The 20,630-nt window shown below is 37.7% G+C and overlaps 2 protein-coding genes across 3 annotated transcripts in view; both read right to left on the reverse strand.

Moving 5' to 3' along the window:
* The window catches only part of LOC127617415 (bone morphogenetic protein receptor type-1A-like), a 58,986-nt gene extending 47,460 nt beyond the window's left edge, over positions 1 to 11,526 (reverse strand). Inside the window, exon 1 of one of the 2 annotated variants that reach the window (XM_052089379.1) lies at positions 11,361 to 11,526. The gene's annotated coding sequence lies outside the window, so the exon portion shown is untranslated. The remainder of the gene's footprint in view (positions 1 to 11,360) is intronic. The other variant, XM_052089376.1, reaches the window with a different exon arrangement.
* A 243-nt stretch (positions 11,527 to 11,769) lies between these two features.
* LOC127617416 (LIM domain-binding protein 3-like) lies at positions 11,770 to 20,279 on the reverse strand. The gene is made up of 6 exons (XM_052089380.1): positions 17,565 to 20,279; positions 17,118 to 17,463; positions 16,105 to 16,285; positions 15,881 to 16,001; positions 15,684 to 15,799; positions 11,770 to 15,584 (listed from the first exon to the last, which is right to left on the reverse strand). The coding sequence occupies exons 1-6, from the start codon at positions 17,779 to 17,781 to the stop codon at positions 15,495 to 15,497; spliced, it is 1,071 nt and encodes a 356-aa protein (XP_051945340.1). The 5' UTR covers positions 17,782 to 20,279; the 3' UTR covers positions 11,770 to 15,494.
* Between the last annotated feature and the right edge of the window lie 351 nt (positions 20,280 to 20,630).

Below are 20,630 nucleotides of genomic sequence, written 5' to 3' on the forward strand. Positions count from 1 at the left end.
AAGGGAAAAACATCCAGTATGCGGCAGTCCTGTGGGCGAAAATGCCCTTTTGATGCTAGAGGTCAGAGGAGAATGGGCCGACTGATTCAAGCTGATAGAAGAGCAACTTGGCCTGAAATAACCACTCATTACAACCGAGGTATGCAGCAAAGCATTTGTGAAGCCACAACACGCACAACCTTGAGGCGGATGGGCTACAACAGCAGAAGACCCCACCGGGTACCACTCATCTCCACTACAAATAGGAAAAAGAGGCTACAATTTGCAAGAGCTCACCAAAATTGGACAGTTGAAGACTGGAAAAATGTTGCCTGGTCTGATGAGTCTCGATTTCTGTTGAGACATTCAGATGGTAGAGTCAGAATTTGGCGTAAACAGAATGAGAACATGGATCCATCATGCCTTGTTACCACTGTGCAGGCTGGTGGTGGTGGTGTAATGGTGTGGGGGATGTTTTCTTGGCACACTTTAGGCCCCTTAGTGCCAATTGGGCATCGTTTAAATGTCACGGCCTACCTGAGCATTGTTTCTGACCATGTCCATCCCTTTATGGCCACCATGTACCCATCTTCTGATGGCTACTTCCAGCAGGATAATGCACCATGTCACAAAGCTCGAATCCTTTCAAATTGGTTTCTTGAACATGACAATGAGTTCACTGTACTAAAATGGCCCCCACAGTCACCAGATCTCAACCCAATAGAGCATCTTTGGGATGTGGTGGAACGGGAGCTTCATGCCCTGGATGTGCATCCCACAAATCTCCATCAACTGCAAGATGCTATCCTATCAATATGGGCCAACATTTCTAAAGAATGCTTTCAGCACCTTGTTGAATCAATGCCACGTAGAATTAAGGCAGTTCTGAAGGCTGAAAGGGGTCAAACACAGTATTAGTATGGTGTTCCTAATAATCCTTTAGGTGAGTGTGTATTTATATATATATATATATATATATATATATATATATATATATAAATAGAAAATGTTCAGATAATTAAAATACATTACATTCTTGTAGCAGAAGAGTTAATCATTGATAAGACAATACAAAAAGCGGTTTTAGAATACAATGTATTGTTTACTACTATATTATTGAACATAAGCCAATCATTGGCAAACAGTTCACAGCAATCCATTTCGCAAGTGAATTTTTCAATCAGTTTGAGATTTATTATGAGGGCTTGTTTAAGGACCTGTCACACCTGCGTCAGACATGCTTGTGTAGCGTCTCGGGTGCGTTGCGTCATAAACATAAATTCAGGCATGAAAACTGGTCAGGGGTAAAAAAGGTGAGAAGAATACGGCAGCAAAAAAATCCAATCCAATCGACTTTATATATACTGTATATAGCACATTTTAATTTTTCTCATTCATTTCACATTTGCTGCACAAAGAATAAATTGAAAATATAGTAACACATAAAACATACAAAATATGGGGGCCATTTTAATGTGTGGAGGCAAGTATTTACATGGAAATTTATTTAAATGGAAATTCAGCATTTAAAGCATGCCATAAGTTAGGGTTGGGCAATTGCCAAAGAAATCTGAATTTTGGGGCTAAATGGCGATGGTATAATCTCAGTATTTAACTTTTTTTTTTCTTTTCTTTTTTTTTTTTAAATCTGTATTTAATTTAAACAAAAAAAAAGTTATTTCATATCCTGGTAAATATTGTCCTACAAACAATGTTCATATTGAAGGCTATGAAAACAAACAGTGAATGCAACCTTTCAGTCTATCCAAAAAAGGGGTCAAATCACATTACACTCTAACATTGCAAACATTACGATCTAAAAACAAAATAATGCTTTTTAAAGAAGTAGTAAAATTTACTAAACTTAAAATGAAAATAAAAACAAAACTGATATCATAAAAATACACTTGTAGGTTTGAAATTCTCTAGCACATTTATGTTCACCATCAACAACAAATATTCAACAACAAATATATTAGCAAAATCTATTTATTATTTAGTGTTAATGTATATTTTAGTCAGAATTATTAGCGCTCCTATTCTATTGTGCTCCGTCTGTTCGGCGCAGCATGCTCGTTCACGGAAGTTTAGCCTGCTGAAGGCTCGTCCACTCATGACCTCAAAATGGAAATATTTGCATAACTTTCTAACATTTACAGATGGAGAATATGTCTGTGGAATCAAGTAAGTTATGCACTGAGGAAATTATTGGAAGTCACTTCGTTAAATATTATTAATAGAGGTATATTTGTTTCCACCAATCGCTGCACAAGTTAAGGTCATGTACTGTATGAAAGCACGTTAGTGCGAGCCCTCCCGGAACCCATAGAGAATGCAAATAACATTGTAAGCTAACTTACCTCAGGCTTGCGTTTCGACGTGCAGAACTGTCTTTGTTCGGCAGTGTGTCCAGTTATCAGACTTGCGGTGTGACTTTGAAAAAAATTCTGCCGTACTCTCTGACTCGGATTGGCTGTCAGTCGGCATTAGGAATGATGATTGGTATTTAAAGCCGCGAAGTTTATGGTAACTATAGAGATATAGCAGGTACTCTGACTCGGATTGGCTGTCAGGTTTCGGCATTAGGAATGATTGGATTGGTTTTTAAAGCCGCGAAGTTTATGGTAACTATAGATACATCACACACACCCCAACACCCCCCCCCCAAATGTTTTTTCATCGGATCTGCACAAGTCACGTAGGTGACCCATTTTGTTTTTAAAACGGCGAAATTCGCCGAAAGGTGAGGAGTTTTCATGCCTGTAAATTTTTAGGTCACTGTGTCAAGTTAAATATCTAATACTAAGAACGCATATTGAGATCTCTTAGTTCGAATTTGCGCTCCATCAAGTGTTTTGAATGCAAGAACTTAATGCATGTTTGTGTTGTGCTGCTGCTGGATGGTTGTTTTGTTCACTGTATAAACTGTGTGTTGCCCATACAGCTGAAGTTTCACTTACTGCCCTCTGGAGTAAACAGGTGGTACTACAAGCTTGCATTTCTCAGAAATCTTCCTTATTACGGTCCGGGGGCATTGCGATTAATTGCATACATTTGTTTAACGTGTTATTTTTAATAAAAATGTAATTGCACAGAATTAATATATATATATATATATATATTTACACAGTGGGTACGGAAAGTATTCAGACCCCCTTAAATTTTTCACTCTTTGTTATATTGCAGCCATTTGCTAAAATCATTTAAGTTTTCCATTGCTAAAATCATTTTCCCCTCATTATTGTACACACAGCACCCCATATTGACAGAAAAACACAGAATTGTTGACATTTTTTTACATTTATTAAAAAAGAAAAACTGAAATATCACATGGTCCTAAGTATTCAGACCCTTTGCTGTGACACTCATATATTTAACTCAGGTGCTGTCCATTTCTTCTGATCATCCTTGAGATGGTTCTACAACTTCAATTGAGTCCAGCTGTGTTTGATTATACTGATTGGACTTGATTAGGAAAGCCACACACCTGTCTATATAAGACCTTACAGCTCACAGTGCATGTCAGAGCAAATGAGAATCATGAGGTCAAAGGAACTGCCTGAAGAGCTCAGAGACAGAATTGTGGCAAGGCACAGATCTGGCCAAGGTTACAAAAAATTTCTGCTGCCCTTAAGGTTCATAAGAGCACAGTGGCCTCCATAATCCTTAAATGGAAGACGTTTGGGACGACCAGAACCCTTCCTAGAGCTGGCCGTCCGGCCAAACTGAGCTATCGGGGGAGAAGAGCCTTGGTGAGAGAGGTAAAGAAGAACCCAAAGATCACTGTGGCTGAGCTCCAGAGATGCAGTCGGGAGATGGGAGAAAGTTGTAGTAAGTCAACCATCACTGCAGCCATCCACCAGTCGGGGCTTTATGACAGAGTGGCCCGACGGAAGCCTCTCCTCAGTGCAAGACACATGAAAGCCTGCATGGAGTTTGCTAAAAAACACCTGAAGGACTCCAAGATGGTGATAAATAAGATTCTCTGGTCTGATGAGACCAAGATAGAACTTTTGGCCTTAATTCTAAGCGGTATGTGTGGAGAAAACCAGGCACTGCTCATCACCTGTCCAATACAGTCTCAACAGTGAAGCATGGTGGTGGCAGCATCATGCTGTGGGTGTGTTTTTCAGCTGCAGGGACAGGACGACTGGTTGCAATCGAGGGAAAGATGAATGCGGTCAAGTACAGGGATATCCTGGACGAAAACCTTCTCCAGAGTGCTCTGGACCTCAGACTGGGCCGAAGGTTCACCTTCCAACAAGACAATGACCCCAAGCACACCGCTAAAATAACGAAGGAGTGGCTTCACAACAACTCCGTGACTGTTCTTGAATGGCCCAGCCAGAGCCCTGACTTAAACCCAATTGAGCATCTCTGGAGAGACCTGAAAATGGCTGTCCACCAACGTTTACCATCCAACCTGACAGAACTGGAGAGGATCTGCAAGGAGGAATGGCAGAGGATACCCAAATCCAGATGTGAAAAATTGTTGCATCTTTCCCAAAAAGACTCATGGCTGTATTAGATCAAAAGGGTGCTTCTACTAAATACAAAGGGTCTGAATACTTAGGACCATGTGATATTTCAGTTTTTCTTTTTTAATAAATGTGCAAAAATGTCAACAATTCTGTGTTTTTCTGTCAATATGGGGTGCTGTGTGTACAATAATGAGGGAAAAAAATGAACTTAAATGATTTTAGCAAATGGCTGCAATATAACAAAGAGTGAAAAATGTAAGGGGGTCTGAATACTTTCCGTACCCACTGTATATATATATATATATATATATATATATATTATCATCTCGCAATATCCAATTACATAGGCAACCCCCGGGCTGAGGGAAATATAAATCATGGTTCAAGGTGAATGTGTTTTTGTATTATTTTATTTATAATCACAGATGTATAGGCTGCAGAGATGTGGTCACAATTAACTGCTCTGTGGAAATAAAGAGAACTAAACTCAAAACAACTCCTGAGCTGAGATTTCAAATTGGGTGAATGTGAGCCTCCCCCTAGAGAACTTGAAGACAGCCGTGAAACTTTTTTTATTAAGCTATCAACAAAATTCTGTTTCGTTTTGAAATGGGTTATATTTCTTCTAAACATTTCAAACACGTTTGTCTTTCTTTTTAAAACATATTTTAAACACATACTTTGCAAACACATTTTTACCACATTCAAGCAATTTGGAACAGAATCCTCCACAGTAAAAAAACTAAAGTTATGCTCAACAGCCCTATAACCAAAGAGCCAACAAAATCAGACAGAACGAAATCAGCACGATGGACAGCTCTATTTTCTGATCACTGAACGGATAACCCTCGATGGTCAAATAACTAAGCTGGAAACATGTTCATTAACAGCACAGGCTACTAAAGTTATATCAATTGAATAAGAGCTATTTTGGAGAGTTTAGGCTACTTAAGCCAATTCAACTTTGAAAACATCAACATCAGACATCAAACAACATCAGCTATGGACAGCGCTGTCACAGTATCAAATGCATAAAAATCACTTTCATATAGGTCTACGTTAAGCAAAAAAAAAAAAAAGATACAAAAATCTGATTGCCGATTTTGCCTCTTCAATTTCATCGCCCCTACATCAGTGGGAACAATAAGTCCGACTTTTTGATGCACACTGGTGATTGATGCACGGCTGCGCGGTAGAAAGGCACAAACGTAAATCGTCCTCCACCTGCAGCCTTGATCGGTATTTGCTTTTAAGCAGGTTCAAAGCGGAAAACCCGCACTCACATAAGTGGAGGTGAAGGGCATGAGGACTTTCATAGCTTTCGAGAGAGGTGGGGAAACTCAGTCCTATACGTAAAGCAACGCAATATGATGCTTCAGTCGCATTGATATTAACAGAGCTAAAAGTCTGGATTACTCTCTTTTGTGTTTGCAATTCTTTCAGCTTTCTGTCAAAAAATTCCAGTAGATTGGCCACCAGACTAGAGCTTGGCCTGAATGTGACGCTGGAGCTTACAGGGTCTCATTCTATCATTTGCTAGCACCTCTTTGCAAATAACACATTGTTGCAGCGGCGCATCATCAGGACCGGTCCACGAAAATCCCAACTTGAAATATTCATGATAATACTTTAACATGCAAGCTAGCAGGACAGATGTGTACAGATGTGAACTGTTATGATTAATTTTCCCCGTGCTATGCCTCCCCTGGGACTCTCTGGCGCCCTCCCAGGGGAGGCGCGCCTCACCAATTCAAAATCTCTGTCAAAGACGATACTGTTCTTGCAAAAAAAATAAAAAATTCAGAAGACAGAAACCAATACTGAGAATCCTTTTCATATGCGTGTTCCACGAGACTGTACGCCTCCATACAAACAGCGTGTCATACATGCGCATAGCAGCTTTCCTGTCATCAGTTCTTAAAAATATAATAAAATGTGTTTCTTCAAGTGCCTGTCTGTGTCTACAGGAAAATTATTTGTAATATTAATATGATAATAATAATAGCCTAATAATAATAATTTAATACATTAATGGGAAAACGAGCCAAATATCATCTTGACATGGTCAAAGGCATCAGCAATTGCTGATCACTCTGACCACCGTCGATCCCCTTGATCATCGTCTGTTGGCACAACCCTAATGTGCATTACTCTCTATAAATGTCTCCTTGACAGTTTCCTTGCTGGTTTTTCCAACACATTTAGAATCATTACCGCTTTTGCCGGTGTCGCTGTGGCTCACTTGGTGCATGCGCTTGTAAAATCTATATTTTAAATATTATTATTATGGTTTAGTATTTCTTTGTAATGTAGAACAATGCTAGCAATGCTACTTATAAAATACATTCTCAGCCCTGGAACTCATATAATTTTCTGATGCCCCCAAAAAAAAAATATATATATATATAAGTAATTCAATTAATATCATAAACTAGTCGACTAATGACTTAAACTAACACACTCCACTAGGAAAATATTATGTCAGGGGCAGCCCTACCCAAAACTGAGGTACCTACCGAACCATGAATTTTGTGTAAGTTTGCAGCCCTACTTGTGGGTACAGCTAATAATTGGCACCAAACCACCAACTCTATTTTTATTATCCACTGAGTCTAACATAAAGTAACAGAAGATGTGTAGCTGTGCTACCTACTAGCTAAATTACAATTTCAGAGCAATAAACAAGTGTAAAGACAAGTGACAAGACATTTTGTTGGTAGCTTATTTTTTATTTCTGACGCATAGTACTGGTAGTCCCATCCACAATAAAAATCAAATTACACATCTAATATACTCTGATTGTCTTTCACTTTGTGCTGCATTTCATTTACATTGTGAAAAGAAAAAATACTTGTTGCTGAAAATGTGTCATGCTGCTCCTGGTTAGGACAAATTACAGGTTAGTAACTGGCTACATAGTTTCATAGAAAAGACGAATAACTCAATTTAGGTTTTAATTACTTAAGTTAACTAAATATCAAAAGTCTGCCACTGAGCGGAATTATCCTAGAGGATTTACAATGACAAAAGTCTTCGTAAATAAACGAGGTCTTTTAGACAATTCATTTTGTCATTCAGCTGTTGCAAAACAGCATTTCCCTAACCTGGCATTTCTTTAAAAAACAAACTAAACAAAAACAACAATTTATTGCAAGAAATCTTTTTGGTTGCTTTGCTCTTTGCCAATCCATCTTAGAAATCACCCTATCCGGTGCCACTCTAAATAATTTACTCCGATAGCCAAGTGTATTTAAAGCAAATCAATACCATTAAAGGTCAGCTGGGGCACAACCTCCCATTGCATTGGTTTATCCCATCTATCTTTATCTAATCTGCCATCATGCTAACCAACAGTGGTGTAGAAAGAGTTAAAAGAAATCAGTTGCTCTCATTTGCTTTCCTTCCGTCTTCCAATGAGCAATTGGATATACAAATGCAGATGCCTACAGTCTACAGCAAGAATGTTCAATACAGGCTCTTGGGTAGTGAGTATCAAATGGCTGTGCTCAGTTTTCCAACTTTTAGATCAGAATGATATGACTAAATGGCTTGCGTTTGCATTGGGGTGGGTTGGTATTGATGCATCAGCACCTTTGTGATGAGATGGTAGAAACATTCAGGGCCAGGTCTGAAGTAGTGGGTGTATGATTTTCTCTGTTGCTTAGCCATTATGTCTCCAAAGCTAGTCAGAGAGGAGGGGTGGGGAGCTGACTAGATGGAGCAGCCAGAGAAACACAGGCAGGGATGTGAAACCTGATCAATACTGCCTCTTAACCCCCCTCCCTACAACCTCCCTGCTGTCACCTTGTCACAGACTCCCACTGCAATCCGATACCTCACACATTTGCTGCGATTGAAACACACTACAAGAAGCATACTGGACAACTTAACCTGGGACTGGCAGATACACTGGCAGCCAAAAGTTTGGAACAATTAACAGATTTTGCTCTTAGGGAAAGAAATTGTTCTTTTTATTCACCAAAGTGGTATTCAACTGATCACAATGTATATTCAGTACAATAATAATGTGAAAAATTACTATTACAAATTGAGAAAAAAAATAAAATGTTCTTCTTAAACTACGTCAAAGTTCTCATCAAAAATGGGGTTACGATCCATAACATTCTTTTCCTATTATCTGTTGGACAATGTCTGTGTTTCTTTGCCAACTCTAGCCTTTTGGTTTCAAAAGTGGCTCCTTCTTTGCAATTCTTCCAATAAGGCCTTTACACCTGAGTCTTCTCTTTACTGTTGTACATGAAACCGGTGTTTAGCGGGTAGAATTCAATGATGCCATCAGCTGAGGACTTGCGAGGCATTTATTTCTCAAACTAGAGACTCTGATGTACTTACCCTCTTGATTAGTTGTACATCTGGGCCTTTAACATCTCTTTCTGTCCTTGTTAGAACCAGTTGTTCTTTGTCTTTGAAGACTGTTGTCTACACCTTTGTATGAAATCTTGTTTTTTGTTTGACAATTTCAAACACTGTATAGCCTTCATTCCTTAAAACAATGATTAACGAGTTTCTATAGAAAGCGGTTTCTTTTTTTGACATTTTTTACCTAATATTGACCTTAAGACCTGCCAGTCTATTGCATACTGTAACAACTCAAAAACAAACACAAAGACTATGTTAAGCTTCATTTAACGAACCAAACAGCTTTCAACTGTGTTTGATGTAACCAAATGAGCAATTTGTCATGATTACTCAAGGGCAAGGTGTTGGAGTGATGGCTGCTGGAAATGGGGCCTGTCTAGATTTGATCAAAAATGACTTTTTTCAAATAGTGATGGTGCTGTTTTTTTACATCAGTAATGACCGGACTATACTTTGTGATCAGTTGAATGCCACTTTGGTGAATTAAAGTACCAATTTCCTTCCGAAACAGCAAAATCCACATTATTCCACACTTTTTGCTGCCAGCGTGTGTGCGTGTATGTTTGTGTATATAAGTGTATATATAGTACTGTGCAAGTGTTTTAGGCACTTGTGAAAAATGTTGCATAGTGAGGATGTCTTCAAAAATAATGACATAAAGAGTTTTCATTTATCACTTAATTTCATACATGCATTTCAAGTCCAGTAAACATAAAAAAAAAGCTAATTCAATATTCTGCGTGACCACCTTTGCCTTTAAAACAGTTGGTGTTGGAAAAAAGGATGTTCCAAGCTTCTTGGAGAATTCGCCACAATTCTTCTATTTAGGCCATCTCAATTGCTTCTGTCTTTTTATGTAATCTCAGACAGACACGATGTTGGGGGGGCTTTGTGGGGCCCACGGCATCTGTTGCAGGGCTCCCTGTTCTTCTATTCTAATCTTTTCTATTTGCAAAAGTAATGTTTGTGAGTCTAACATTTATATTTCCTATTGACACACTAAAACTGAAGAAATAAATAACCATCTTAAGACAAATGCGTTTGTGATACATATTATGTGCCTAATATTTTTGCACAGTACTGTGTATATATATATATATATAAATAAATCCACCCACACACACACACAGGCAGTGGAAAAAACATCTGTGATTATTGTTGTTTAATACTGCAGCATTTTAAGCAATCAAGTTATTCATTTTGGACGTTATTTAAACGTCAAAGATTTGTGCCAATGAAAATGCATAGGCTGCATTACTTTAGTCTTGGTCACCTCACTTTGGACTTTAAGCACATGAGCCTTGCATTTGCATAACAATAGCTCTTTAATGAACGTCCAAAGCAAAACACACAACAACTATATAGCTACATGGTCAAAGTCTATGTTACTCACAGTGCATTTATTAATACACTGTACTTCTGTTCTCACCAGCACAGTGATGCCTGATATTGTTATATTTTGCAATGGAGAGGGTGAAGCAAGCTGTTGAATGTAAAGCTGTCTGGTATGTATACACTGCGAGCCTTTCACTTTCATTTCCTAAAACAAATCCACTTTTCCCAGCCTCAACCTTTCTCCTCCAGGCCTCTGGAATTAGACCGCTTCACAGGCAGTGTTACCATCTGGTTTTTGACCTCCTTGAGCACCAGACCTCCGAGCCTTGAGAAGGTAACTAAAAGAGCTTTCCCCAAAAAGAACCAATAAATTAAAAACAGCTTTTGTATTTAAAGGGGGAGAGGCATGGACAAAAAGAAAAAAGACAACATTCAGGATCGCAATACACACACGACCTAATAAAAAAAGGGAACACGATGTACAGTGAAAAGGAGCATTCAATTAAACGTAGTACATTTTCTATAAACAGCTCATTAACAGATTGAGAAAAAAAAGTCCAAGAAAATAACAATTACGCAAAAAATCAAGCAAAACACTACATTGTACGGTGTAAAGGAACATACACTCAACGTATTACATTTTCACAAAACGAATAAATTAACGCGTAGAAAAGTAAGCGAGTACTGTCAGATTTTTAAGGAAAGTTGTTGTTATGTGTCTGACGCGTTAAAAACTACAAATGTCCAGTCGGACTTTTACCGACAGTGACCATTTTTCTTCGGGAAATAATAGCGGCATTTGAAACATTTGACAAGTAGTATAATATTTATAAAGTATTATAAAGAAGAAAAATGTTACTGATTGTTAAGTAAACAAAATAAAGTTTATTTCGCCTTGCTAGTAGCGATAGCACACTAGCCGTCAACTCACTTCAGACAGCAACTCACGCTGAGGAAACCTGACAAACAAATGAGACAAAAATCACCAAAAATGCCTTACATTAGATCTTTTAAGCCTTGTAAATGCGTTGACCGCGAAGTAAAAAATGAAACAGGCCACTGCAGTCGATAATACGGCTTAGCAAATCGGTCAAAACATTCAGAGGAAAAACGCAAAATTCAGCGCAACAAACTTTCGTCAGACAGCGTTAGCTTAGCCGAACTAACACGTCCTACTTCACTTACCGGAAAGACTCTTCAATAAAGCGAATATCCTTTTAATCCGTCAGTTTAATGAGCTATAGACACTGGGACAATCCAGAGGGGATGTGTTTGTGGTCGACTCTAACCGAGGTCCGTAAATGGTCTGGCACTGACCAGCACCATACAGCGATGCGCTCTCTGACGATACACTAGTACGTGCACGACAAACAGCGATCGCGCCGATTTACCTGACGGTACAGCTCCCCCTGGCAACTGAAGGGCGAATCAGATGTCTATGTATGACTTCGGCTGCAAGTACGACTGAGTGCATTATCCGATTGGAATGCAATATTTGAGAGAAAATGATATACAACTTTTTATATAAGTGTTTTATTTCATTTATATTTCATAAGTTAATGATATAAATTAGAAATACACTCAGTTGCATTCTTTGTGTGTTCATGTTGTATAGCATTTGCTGAATCTGTACCTTGCATAAATTCCTTTCAAACAGTTTGATGTAAGTAGGCTATTATGTAAGTTAAACATGAGTTAGATTGAAATAATGTGCTTAAAATATTATAAGCATGAATTAGTGGTGCTGTCCAGTGTCCAGTGATATAACATTTAATCACAAAATATTTAAGTTACGAGCAATTGTTTTAACAGTTTGTATAAAGCAACTTAATATTTTATACTAGTCATGTTCAAATACAAATACAAGAAATAATTTGGACATTGAAGTATCCACACCACTCAGTTTTAACCATTTTTACTCCCCTTCATAAAATACCAAAAGAAAGAATCCACAGTATTCAACAGAAGAAAATTGCATTAAAGACACGAAGTAAAAAAATAAATAAAAAAACAACAACAAAAAAACTTTGTGTGTGCTATGTGGTAACTTTGCACCCATGTGTTCACATGATTCTTAAAGGAATAGTTCACCCAAAAGGGGAAATTCTCTCATCATTTACTTACACTCATGCCATCCGAGATGTGTATGACTGTCTTTCTTTTTTTGAACAAAGATTTTTAGAAGAATATCTCAGCTGAATGTGGTGAATGGTGGCCAGAAATTGAAGGTCCAAATATCACATAAAGGCAGCATAAAAGTAATACAAAATACTCATCGATATCTACAGAATTGATATGATGTATGGTGTGGGTGACAAACTTTTTCTTAGTGCTTTTTTATTATAAAATCTCCTCCCAGACCAGTAAGTGGCAATATGCATAAATAATGCGAATAACCAAAAACAAAAGAAGAATTTGAAAGTGAAAGTGGAGATTGATAGTAAAAAAGGACTTTATTATTTATCTGTTTCTCAACCACAGCTATCATATCGCTTCTGAAGGTATACATTTAAACACTGGAGTCATACAGATTACTTTAATGCTGCCTCTTTGTGCTTTTTGGAGCTGCAACGTTCTGGCCACCATTCACTTGCATTATGAGGACCAACAGTGCTGAAATATTCTTCTAAAAAATGTATGTGTTTAGCAGAAGAATATAATGCATATCAGGGATGGCAAGAGGGTGAGTAAATTATAAGATAATTTTAATTTTTGTGTGAAATATTCCTTTTAGGGTTTTTTATTTACTTTAACACAAATAATCTGCAAATTCAAGAAAAAGTTTATGCCTCTGTAACTGGATGCTTAAATGCTTTGTGAATTTTTTTTTTTAATTCACAAGTGAAAATGGTGGCTTATTTTACATTTTGTGAAAAGTGACTGCTTGACATTCAATAGCATTACATTTCACAATCACACAATGAAAATACATGGTTATAGATGTATATTAAATACATACACCAGTATATTAAAAGTATACTGTAATTCCATACACCGGAACCCAAAGCTGCTATAAATGCTCACATACTGTAACTTACTTGTGCACCATAAAAATGAAGCATATTATTTTTTTTCATTTACAGTAAGAGAGGCATTTAACATGCCAAATTGTTGTTTATTTCAATACAATTTTTAACTAATAAACCTGCTGTATCAACCTGAAAACTTAAGTAGTCCTAAAAACACTTCTCAACTGGTAGGTTCAAGGTTAGATAAAATTCAAAATGTGGCAGTGAATATATAATGACTAATGTTGTCATGTCAGGGACACATTCATAAATGTATCAATCAAACAGGAGTAATTTTGTTCAAAGTGTAAGAACAAAAATACATAAATGTTAAACAACCTGAAGGAAACACAATTGTGTATAATTGTGCTAAAATTCGAAAATGTAAAAAAAAAAAAACTGGTGTAAAACTTCTGTGGAAAACTTTAACTGTAAGCTTGAAGTTGCATCTCACATCTACTAACTGAGAATACAAAGAACAAAGTCTAGGTCACCACAATTGTTATAATCTTCATGATATCATTAAGAATCAATTTTTCTTTTCTGTGTATGTGATTAAATTGACCTTTATTTGTTGATTAAATTATAAATTTAATTAAATCTGTGCAATTTGCAAAGCAAGCCTAAATATTATGTTTTTGGACACAATAAATAACAGAACAAAATAGCTAACTTCGGTGACCAAGACAAACATTTTAAGGTACTCTGTTCAGCCTTGCAGGCTGGAAATTAAACAGCTAGTTATGTCTTGCAATCAGTACATTGTGAGGGCAAGAACTGATTCACCAATTAAAATTCTATGTTACCAGGTGCCCTGCTTAAATTGTTTTTTTATCAACAAATGGAAAAAATGTTTGCATTAAAAATGCATTAATTGCTTCCTATCACACATGAACAAGATTTGTAGCACATATAAATTATTTATTCAGCATTAAAAAGACTACACCAGTATCCGGTTTCAGTGTGACGTAAAAGAGCAATAGGCCTCGTTATATTTTGTGAAAACAACTTGTAATGCAATAAAAAGAAATACAGTTAAGATTCCTTTCGAGGTTAAGGCATAATAAAATGCATAGATTTTTGTTCAGGCTCTGTTTTTGATTTTGAAATGATCTGAGGCATATCAACTCAAGACTATGCCTTGCGATGAGTAAATACATCTCTAGACAATATTCACCAAACACACAACAACATCCATGTACATTGTAACCTATTCAATTCTAAATAAAGAAGTAGTTACTTGGTTAAAAATCCAACCAAATTCTAACAAAGAAGTTCAAATCAATGTTTCAGTCACTAACATCATAAAAATGTTATGTTGTATAAATTCACCAAAAGTGAAAGTGATGTTATCTCATTTAAATTAATGTATATCAGGCAAACAAGTGCACATTTATTGTAATAAAAGATACATCCATTATAATAAAGATAATGCACTAAATAACTCTATGTGCACACTGCGTTTTAATTTGGACTAAAAATGTGCATTTGTTAAAGCACTCCGATGCTTCACAGTGTGCATCACTCCGCTTGTGTTCGTGCCGTTCTAAACTAAAGTGTAAGAGCAGTGCATATGTGTTAAGAGCTACTGCTTATCTTTTTTTTTTTTACATTACATATGTAAGCCAGCAGGTGGTGGTAAAAGTTTATTTTAGTGTGTAATATGAGCCAGTTAGGTGACGTGAAGTGAATCCACGTAAGCCAGTGTCTATAAAACAGCTCTTTGTGATCCCTTGTCTAAACTACACTACTAAAGCTAGGAAATAGCTTTAAACTGCTTTAAATGAACAACTTCAGCATTACGGCTCTTCACAGCTGAGAGACACAATAGACTGATTAATTACACAATGGGTGCTGTTTAAAATGGGAGGACATTGCAGTTTCTATTGTAATCGACACCGCACCGGCTACTGTGAAATAGGGAGAAATACCCCCGCATGGACGCTATTTTTCCAATGAGAAATCTGATCTTCCGAAAGCTGACAGCATCTCTGCTTGGAAGTGACAACAGGTGATCACACACTCCATCTCTCTCTCTCTCTCTCTCGTGGTCTCTCTCTCGTGGTCTCTCAGTCACACACACACACCCAAACTTGTTTATCCAATAACTTGTTCCAAACAGCACAAGCCGTGATACTATTTCTGAATATATATATTTTATTTTTTTATTTTTTAATATGTGTCATTTTATGTACGATTTTCTATTCATTTGGATTGGCACTGATGCCTTGCAATAGAACCTCTAATGCAAATGTATTATAAACTGCATTTAGTTGTTTCACCGACAGCTTCTATTGTACTGTTAAGGCACCTACACATTGATGGCATGTGCATGCTTCTTGCATAAGGGCTTGTCCTTCTTGGAGTAGAAAGGTTGTCCTTCTAAGTTCACATGGCACACCTGTATGTCAAGACAGAAGATCAAGAACTCATTGTAACTAAATCATTTCTAAACCATCTTTGGTAAAGTGCAGTTAAAAACAGTTGATTTTGTACCTACCGCACAAACAAAGCAAGTATCATGCCATGTATGGCCTAGAGCTTCGATAAATTTGTCTCCTGCCTCAACTGGGAAGTCACAGCCATGGCATTTTGTGCTGAAGAGAGCAATGTAATCTGGTGACAGAGAAACAGTCAGTGAAAATACGGTAGACCTATAAAATGCATTCTGGTGGACGTAGCTGGTGGTTCCTTTACCTTTCTCACAATAGGGCTCCCCATCCTCCATATGGAAGAGGCTGTTTCCAAATGGCTTTCCACAGGCTGCGCACACAAAGCAAGTAGTATGCCAGGTCTGCCGCAGTGCATGCATCACTTCCTGTAGACAGGAGTAACTGTAAGTACCTGTGAAATGTGTCTACAATTTTGTGTCAGTGTACAAATCAACATGTTAGTAGATGTTAGTAGGTTTTTCAACATACTCCCATGATCTTGGTGTTGCATCGGGCACAGGTAGGTGCAAAGAATTCTCCATAGCAATTCTCACAGTAAACATTATTCTGCTCCTCCACAAAGCTGACATCAGCCAGAGACGAGTGGCAGTAATGGCAATTGAACTCCTCGGGATGCCAGCAACGACCCAGTGCCACCAGGAATGGTCCCCTGCAGGGTCAGAATACAATGTGGTATTAAATGTTTTTTATGAATATGAAAAACAAATTTAAAAATCATGTTTTTGGAATATGCATATTTCTGCAACACCAGCGGAATTGCAATCGGTTTGTTTAGTGCCCTTTAGTGGCACGGGATAACGACATTGGCTCAACTAATGGTGTGAGTTTGCAACGGGACTAGCCGTTTGGCTAAAGAATAAAAGAAGGGACGGATTGCTTCAAACATTCAGGGGGGAATTCACCAAGAATAAATTGCACCCAGTGAAATCACCAGCCTGCAAGATCTGAACTGCACCATGCAAATTGCGTTCAGCACAGAGTGTGCGTGTATGTGCATTTGCACCATTACCTGAGCAGCATAGTTCTTTTAGTGAATCAGGCACTAAACCAGCACAAACATTTCTTTTAGAAAAAAATTACAAAAATAGTGCAATATTTATTGCAGCGGCCAAATAGCACAGAGGTTTGTGAATGCAGTACAATCTATAATTAGTCTAATTTACATAGAAATGTGTTGAGTTTCTATGGAAAGGAATGACAATGACTGAATTTGAATACTAAAGATGCAGTACAATTTCAGTGCCATTTGCACCTGCTTAAACTAGATTGCGGGTGATTAGTGAATAAGATTAAGGGTGATTTTGGGACCGAAATACCACATGCAAATGTGGTGCAACTGTTTCGTGAATTCTTTGGTGCCGCTAGTTGGGCAGAAAGGCAGTGGGAAACAATGATTTGCTACTATGTGAAATCACAAATATATCACAAGAGTTTACAATTAGAAGGATGAATATTGTCCAGATTTACAAATGTAATCATACCTGATGATGTTGTTGCAGGATCCACACAGAGGTGTCCTACTGCTGGCTGCAAACCGCTCAGCCCTTTGAGCAACTCCACGAGCCACGGGTGGGATTGGCGCAGGGCTGAATGGAGAAGAGGCAGGGTTGAAAGCAGGACTTGGGGCAGCAGGAATGGGGTTAGGGATGTAGGTTGGTGGTGGTGGGGCAGCCTGGGGCAGAGCCTGCACTTTGATACTTGTGGTGGTGGATTTGCTTTTGTCAAATTTCTGGGCAAAATTATCATCAGTAACCCAGGGAGGCCTGCTGGAGGAAGGGGCTGGAACTGGGGCAGGAGCAGGTGCGTGAAACATTGTTGGAGCTGGTGCTGAAAGATGCAATTATGTGCATTCATACGGTTGCAACCAGAAATTGACACATATTGAATTGTAAAAATACTGCACAAACAGTCATCTGTGCAATGGCTACCTGGGGCAGCCGGGTAGGCTGTAGGCACAATGTTGGCAGTGCTGACCACTTTAGGAGGAGGAGGACCTATAGGGATCTGGATGGAGCTGTGTTGCATGGGTGGCTGTTGCATGGGTGGCTGTTGCATAGGTGGAGGCCGCTGCATGGGTGGTGGCTGCTGCATAGGTTGAGGCTGGGCATAAGGACTGTAGAAAGACAGATAAAAACTGTGTAACATTTCAGTTCAAATGTATGACTAACAGAGCAGAGAAACTATTCCTCCTTACCTCTTTATTTAACAATATAAAATATGTATTATTGGGTCTACTGGAGATTTTACAAGATTTACTGACTATTGTTCAAAATTAGTTTTAATGCTGTTTTCTGAGACTTTACTGCTAATATTCCCCATGGTTGTCCAATCACATACTCCATTACATACATTATGCATGATCCAGTTTGACAGTGTCTTACCTATATTTGTTCATCACAGTTTTAATGCAAAAGTTAGTGTTGTTTTAACAGAGCAGAAACCCACAAAAAGACTGAGAGAGAAATAATCTAGCACCAAAAACAGTGTTAGAAAAGAGAGCAACCATTTCAATAGATTTAAATGAAATGACCAGTTTACACGCATGGATACATTTTCAAATATGGTTATAAAAGGTTAAAAAGAAATCACCAAAGCATAAGTATTATCCTTTGGGGTCAGTTGGCTAAAAAGGACAGAAAATGAAGTAAATATGTTATTTCAAATACTGTATGGCATACTGACACTGTAAGGTAGAAAGCACACTAGCTGACTGAATACAGAGCTGCCACAGCAGTCCCTGGAGATGGAGGTTTTATACTGGAAAGTTTAACCAATTGAAGTCTGCAAGGTGAAGCTATAACAAAGACACAAAATGTGGACATTCAAAATTATCATGCCTAGATTGAGCCACAGAGAAGCCTGGCACTCTCATATCCGTATCACTGCCAGACTGCAGTCATATCTAAATATTGTGATTCACAGTAATTATGAAAGTCACCCAAACAACTCTCTTCACATTAAAAAATCTGTCTGTCTGGGTTTTTATTGTTAATTTACAATGTTTGAGTTTTTTTATTTTTTATTATTATTTTTAATTTCTCATCGGTCTACAAGAAAATAAATACAGAATCAGATACTCGGACATTTTAAATCAATGTGAATATGCAATAACCCTTTATAGAATGAGTAAGACGTGTCCTCTGGTCTTGTTTTGCCTGAAGTTGGCTGTAGATCAATCCACAGATGTACAGTATGAGTGAACATGGCAAAAAAATTTATAAAGACATGCGGACACACGTGAAACATTTACATTTATACATTTGGCAGACGCTTTTATACAAAGCGACATACAGTGCACATATTACAGGGACAATTCCACCGGAGCAAACTGGAGTAAAGTGCCTTGCTCAAGGACACAATGGTGGTGGTGGTGGGGATAAAATACAGTGACCTTCTGATTAACAGTTATGTGCTTTAGTCCACCATGCCACCACCACTACAGGACAACAGTATGTAAAGAAACAGGAGTTAAAGGCAAAGACCACTACCAACAATTACTGTTTTCCAAGAGGTATATATGCCTGTAGCTAGTAATACGAGGCCCAATTTAACACATGATCCATATATTTCTGGACTCGGGCTGACAGATCCATTAGGGGGACCTGAACATTAATAGTTTTAATGTCTTTTGTAAGACTGGATTATCTTCTGTATTAGAAGACGAACAATAGTTTGTCATCCTAATCTGAATTAAAAAGAAATATGGCTATGGCCTCTAATTCTGAAACTACATTACTGGACACTTATGTAATTATACGTCAATGTATAGATATCTTGAAAAAAGTTCACTCCAGTCTGTATGCAAACTTCTTAATAGACTGCAGGGTCAGCATAAGCAACGGGTGAGATAATGTCATAGTTATAGTATATCCAAAGAGAGTGCAGTTTCTGCCATGTCTGATAACAAATTGAAGTTAGACATAAGGATTGGTTAGTCTTTGCTCTCAGTGAAAATTAACATCACAGTGAATCAAGCTGTATGGCGGTAGACTCTCCGTAGTCTCAATAGTAGGCCATTTGTTAATACAACAAATTCATCAATGTATGCATGTATCATTGCTTTCTTTTAACTTCTGTGAATTTAATGTGTACTTGATAAATATGTACAAAATGTACGTGTATGAATTTAAAGCAGAGATATACGTGTATGAAAATATACAAAATATATGTGTATGAATTTAGCAGACAAGTCCAAGCTGACCAATTAGACGATGTAAATAACTTTATCATGTTATATCATACTATTGGTTATAACATTATTAGGACTTGATGAATGGTTAGACTGGATGGAATTGGGACTTCAGTGATCAATGGAAGCTCTCTGTTCTAACACATTAATTTGAAATGCCCTACAATCTCTCAAAATGTTAGAATATAATTGCACCATAATAGTTAATTTTTTTACATTCCTCCACTAACAGAGGTTTATTAACATTTAAATAACTTGTCTAATTTTATGTGATACACACAGCCACACCGATAACCTGTATCTACTTAACCAGATTAATAACACTGATGAATAAACCCCAATATACCAACAGCAATAACAATGAAAACACAGCAAACCTTACATATCAATTCAAAGTAATAGAATACAAATGGATGAACATTTGCATGCCAAGGGATAATACAGTAACTAAAACAAAGTGGGGAAAAAAATGAAAATTACAATCACAAGCATGCGACTTTACCTGTCTTCCGGGGTTAGCTCAGTTGCCTGATTGGCTATCTGTGGATCCAACAGAAGCTCATTGGGCGAAGCAGCAATAGCAGGCAGACAAATAGGTGCAAGGCTGGTGGAAACTGGAGCATGCTTGGCAGGATTACTAGATAAAGGTTAGCTTGCATTGATATCAAAGACTGATGTCAGGCCAGTCATAAATACAGATGGCAGCTGTGCTGTATATGTATATATGCCTTCATTTGCAAGTTACATTTTGTTATAGGCACTCATGCATGCAGCAAGCCTCAAAGTTTCTGAGCCCAATGCAAGG

Source organism: Xyrauchen texanus, chromosome 24 (assembly GCF_025860055.1).
Source record: "Xyrauchen texanus isolate HMW12.3.18 chromosome 24, RBS_HiC_50CHRs, whole genome shotgun sequence".
NCBI classification, from domain to species: Eukaryota; Metazoa; Chordata; class Actinopteri; order Cypriniformes; family Catostomidae; genus Xyrauchen; species Xyrauchen texanus.

What these genes read in the sequence shown, in the direction of transcription:
- LOC127617416 (XM_052089380.1), bottom strand. Translation starts at nt 17,781, where the DNA reads ATGTTACACAGTTTTTATCTGTCTTTCTACAGTCCTTATGCCCAGCCT. An exon ending in AGCCTACCCGGCTGCCCCAG is followed by an intron (nt 17,464 to 17,564) that starts GTAGCCATTGCA and finishes TGCATCTTTCAG; the next exon opens with CACCAGCTCCAACAATGTTT. An exon ending in ATACTTGCTTTGTTTGTGCG is followed by an intron (nt 15,585 to 15,683) that starts GTAGGTACAAAA and finishes CTTGACATACAG; the next exon opens with GTGTGCCATGTGAACTTAGA.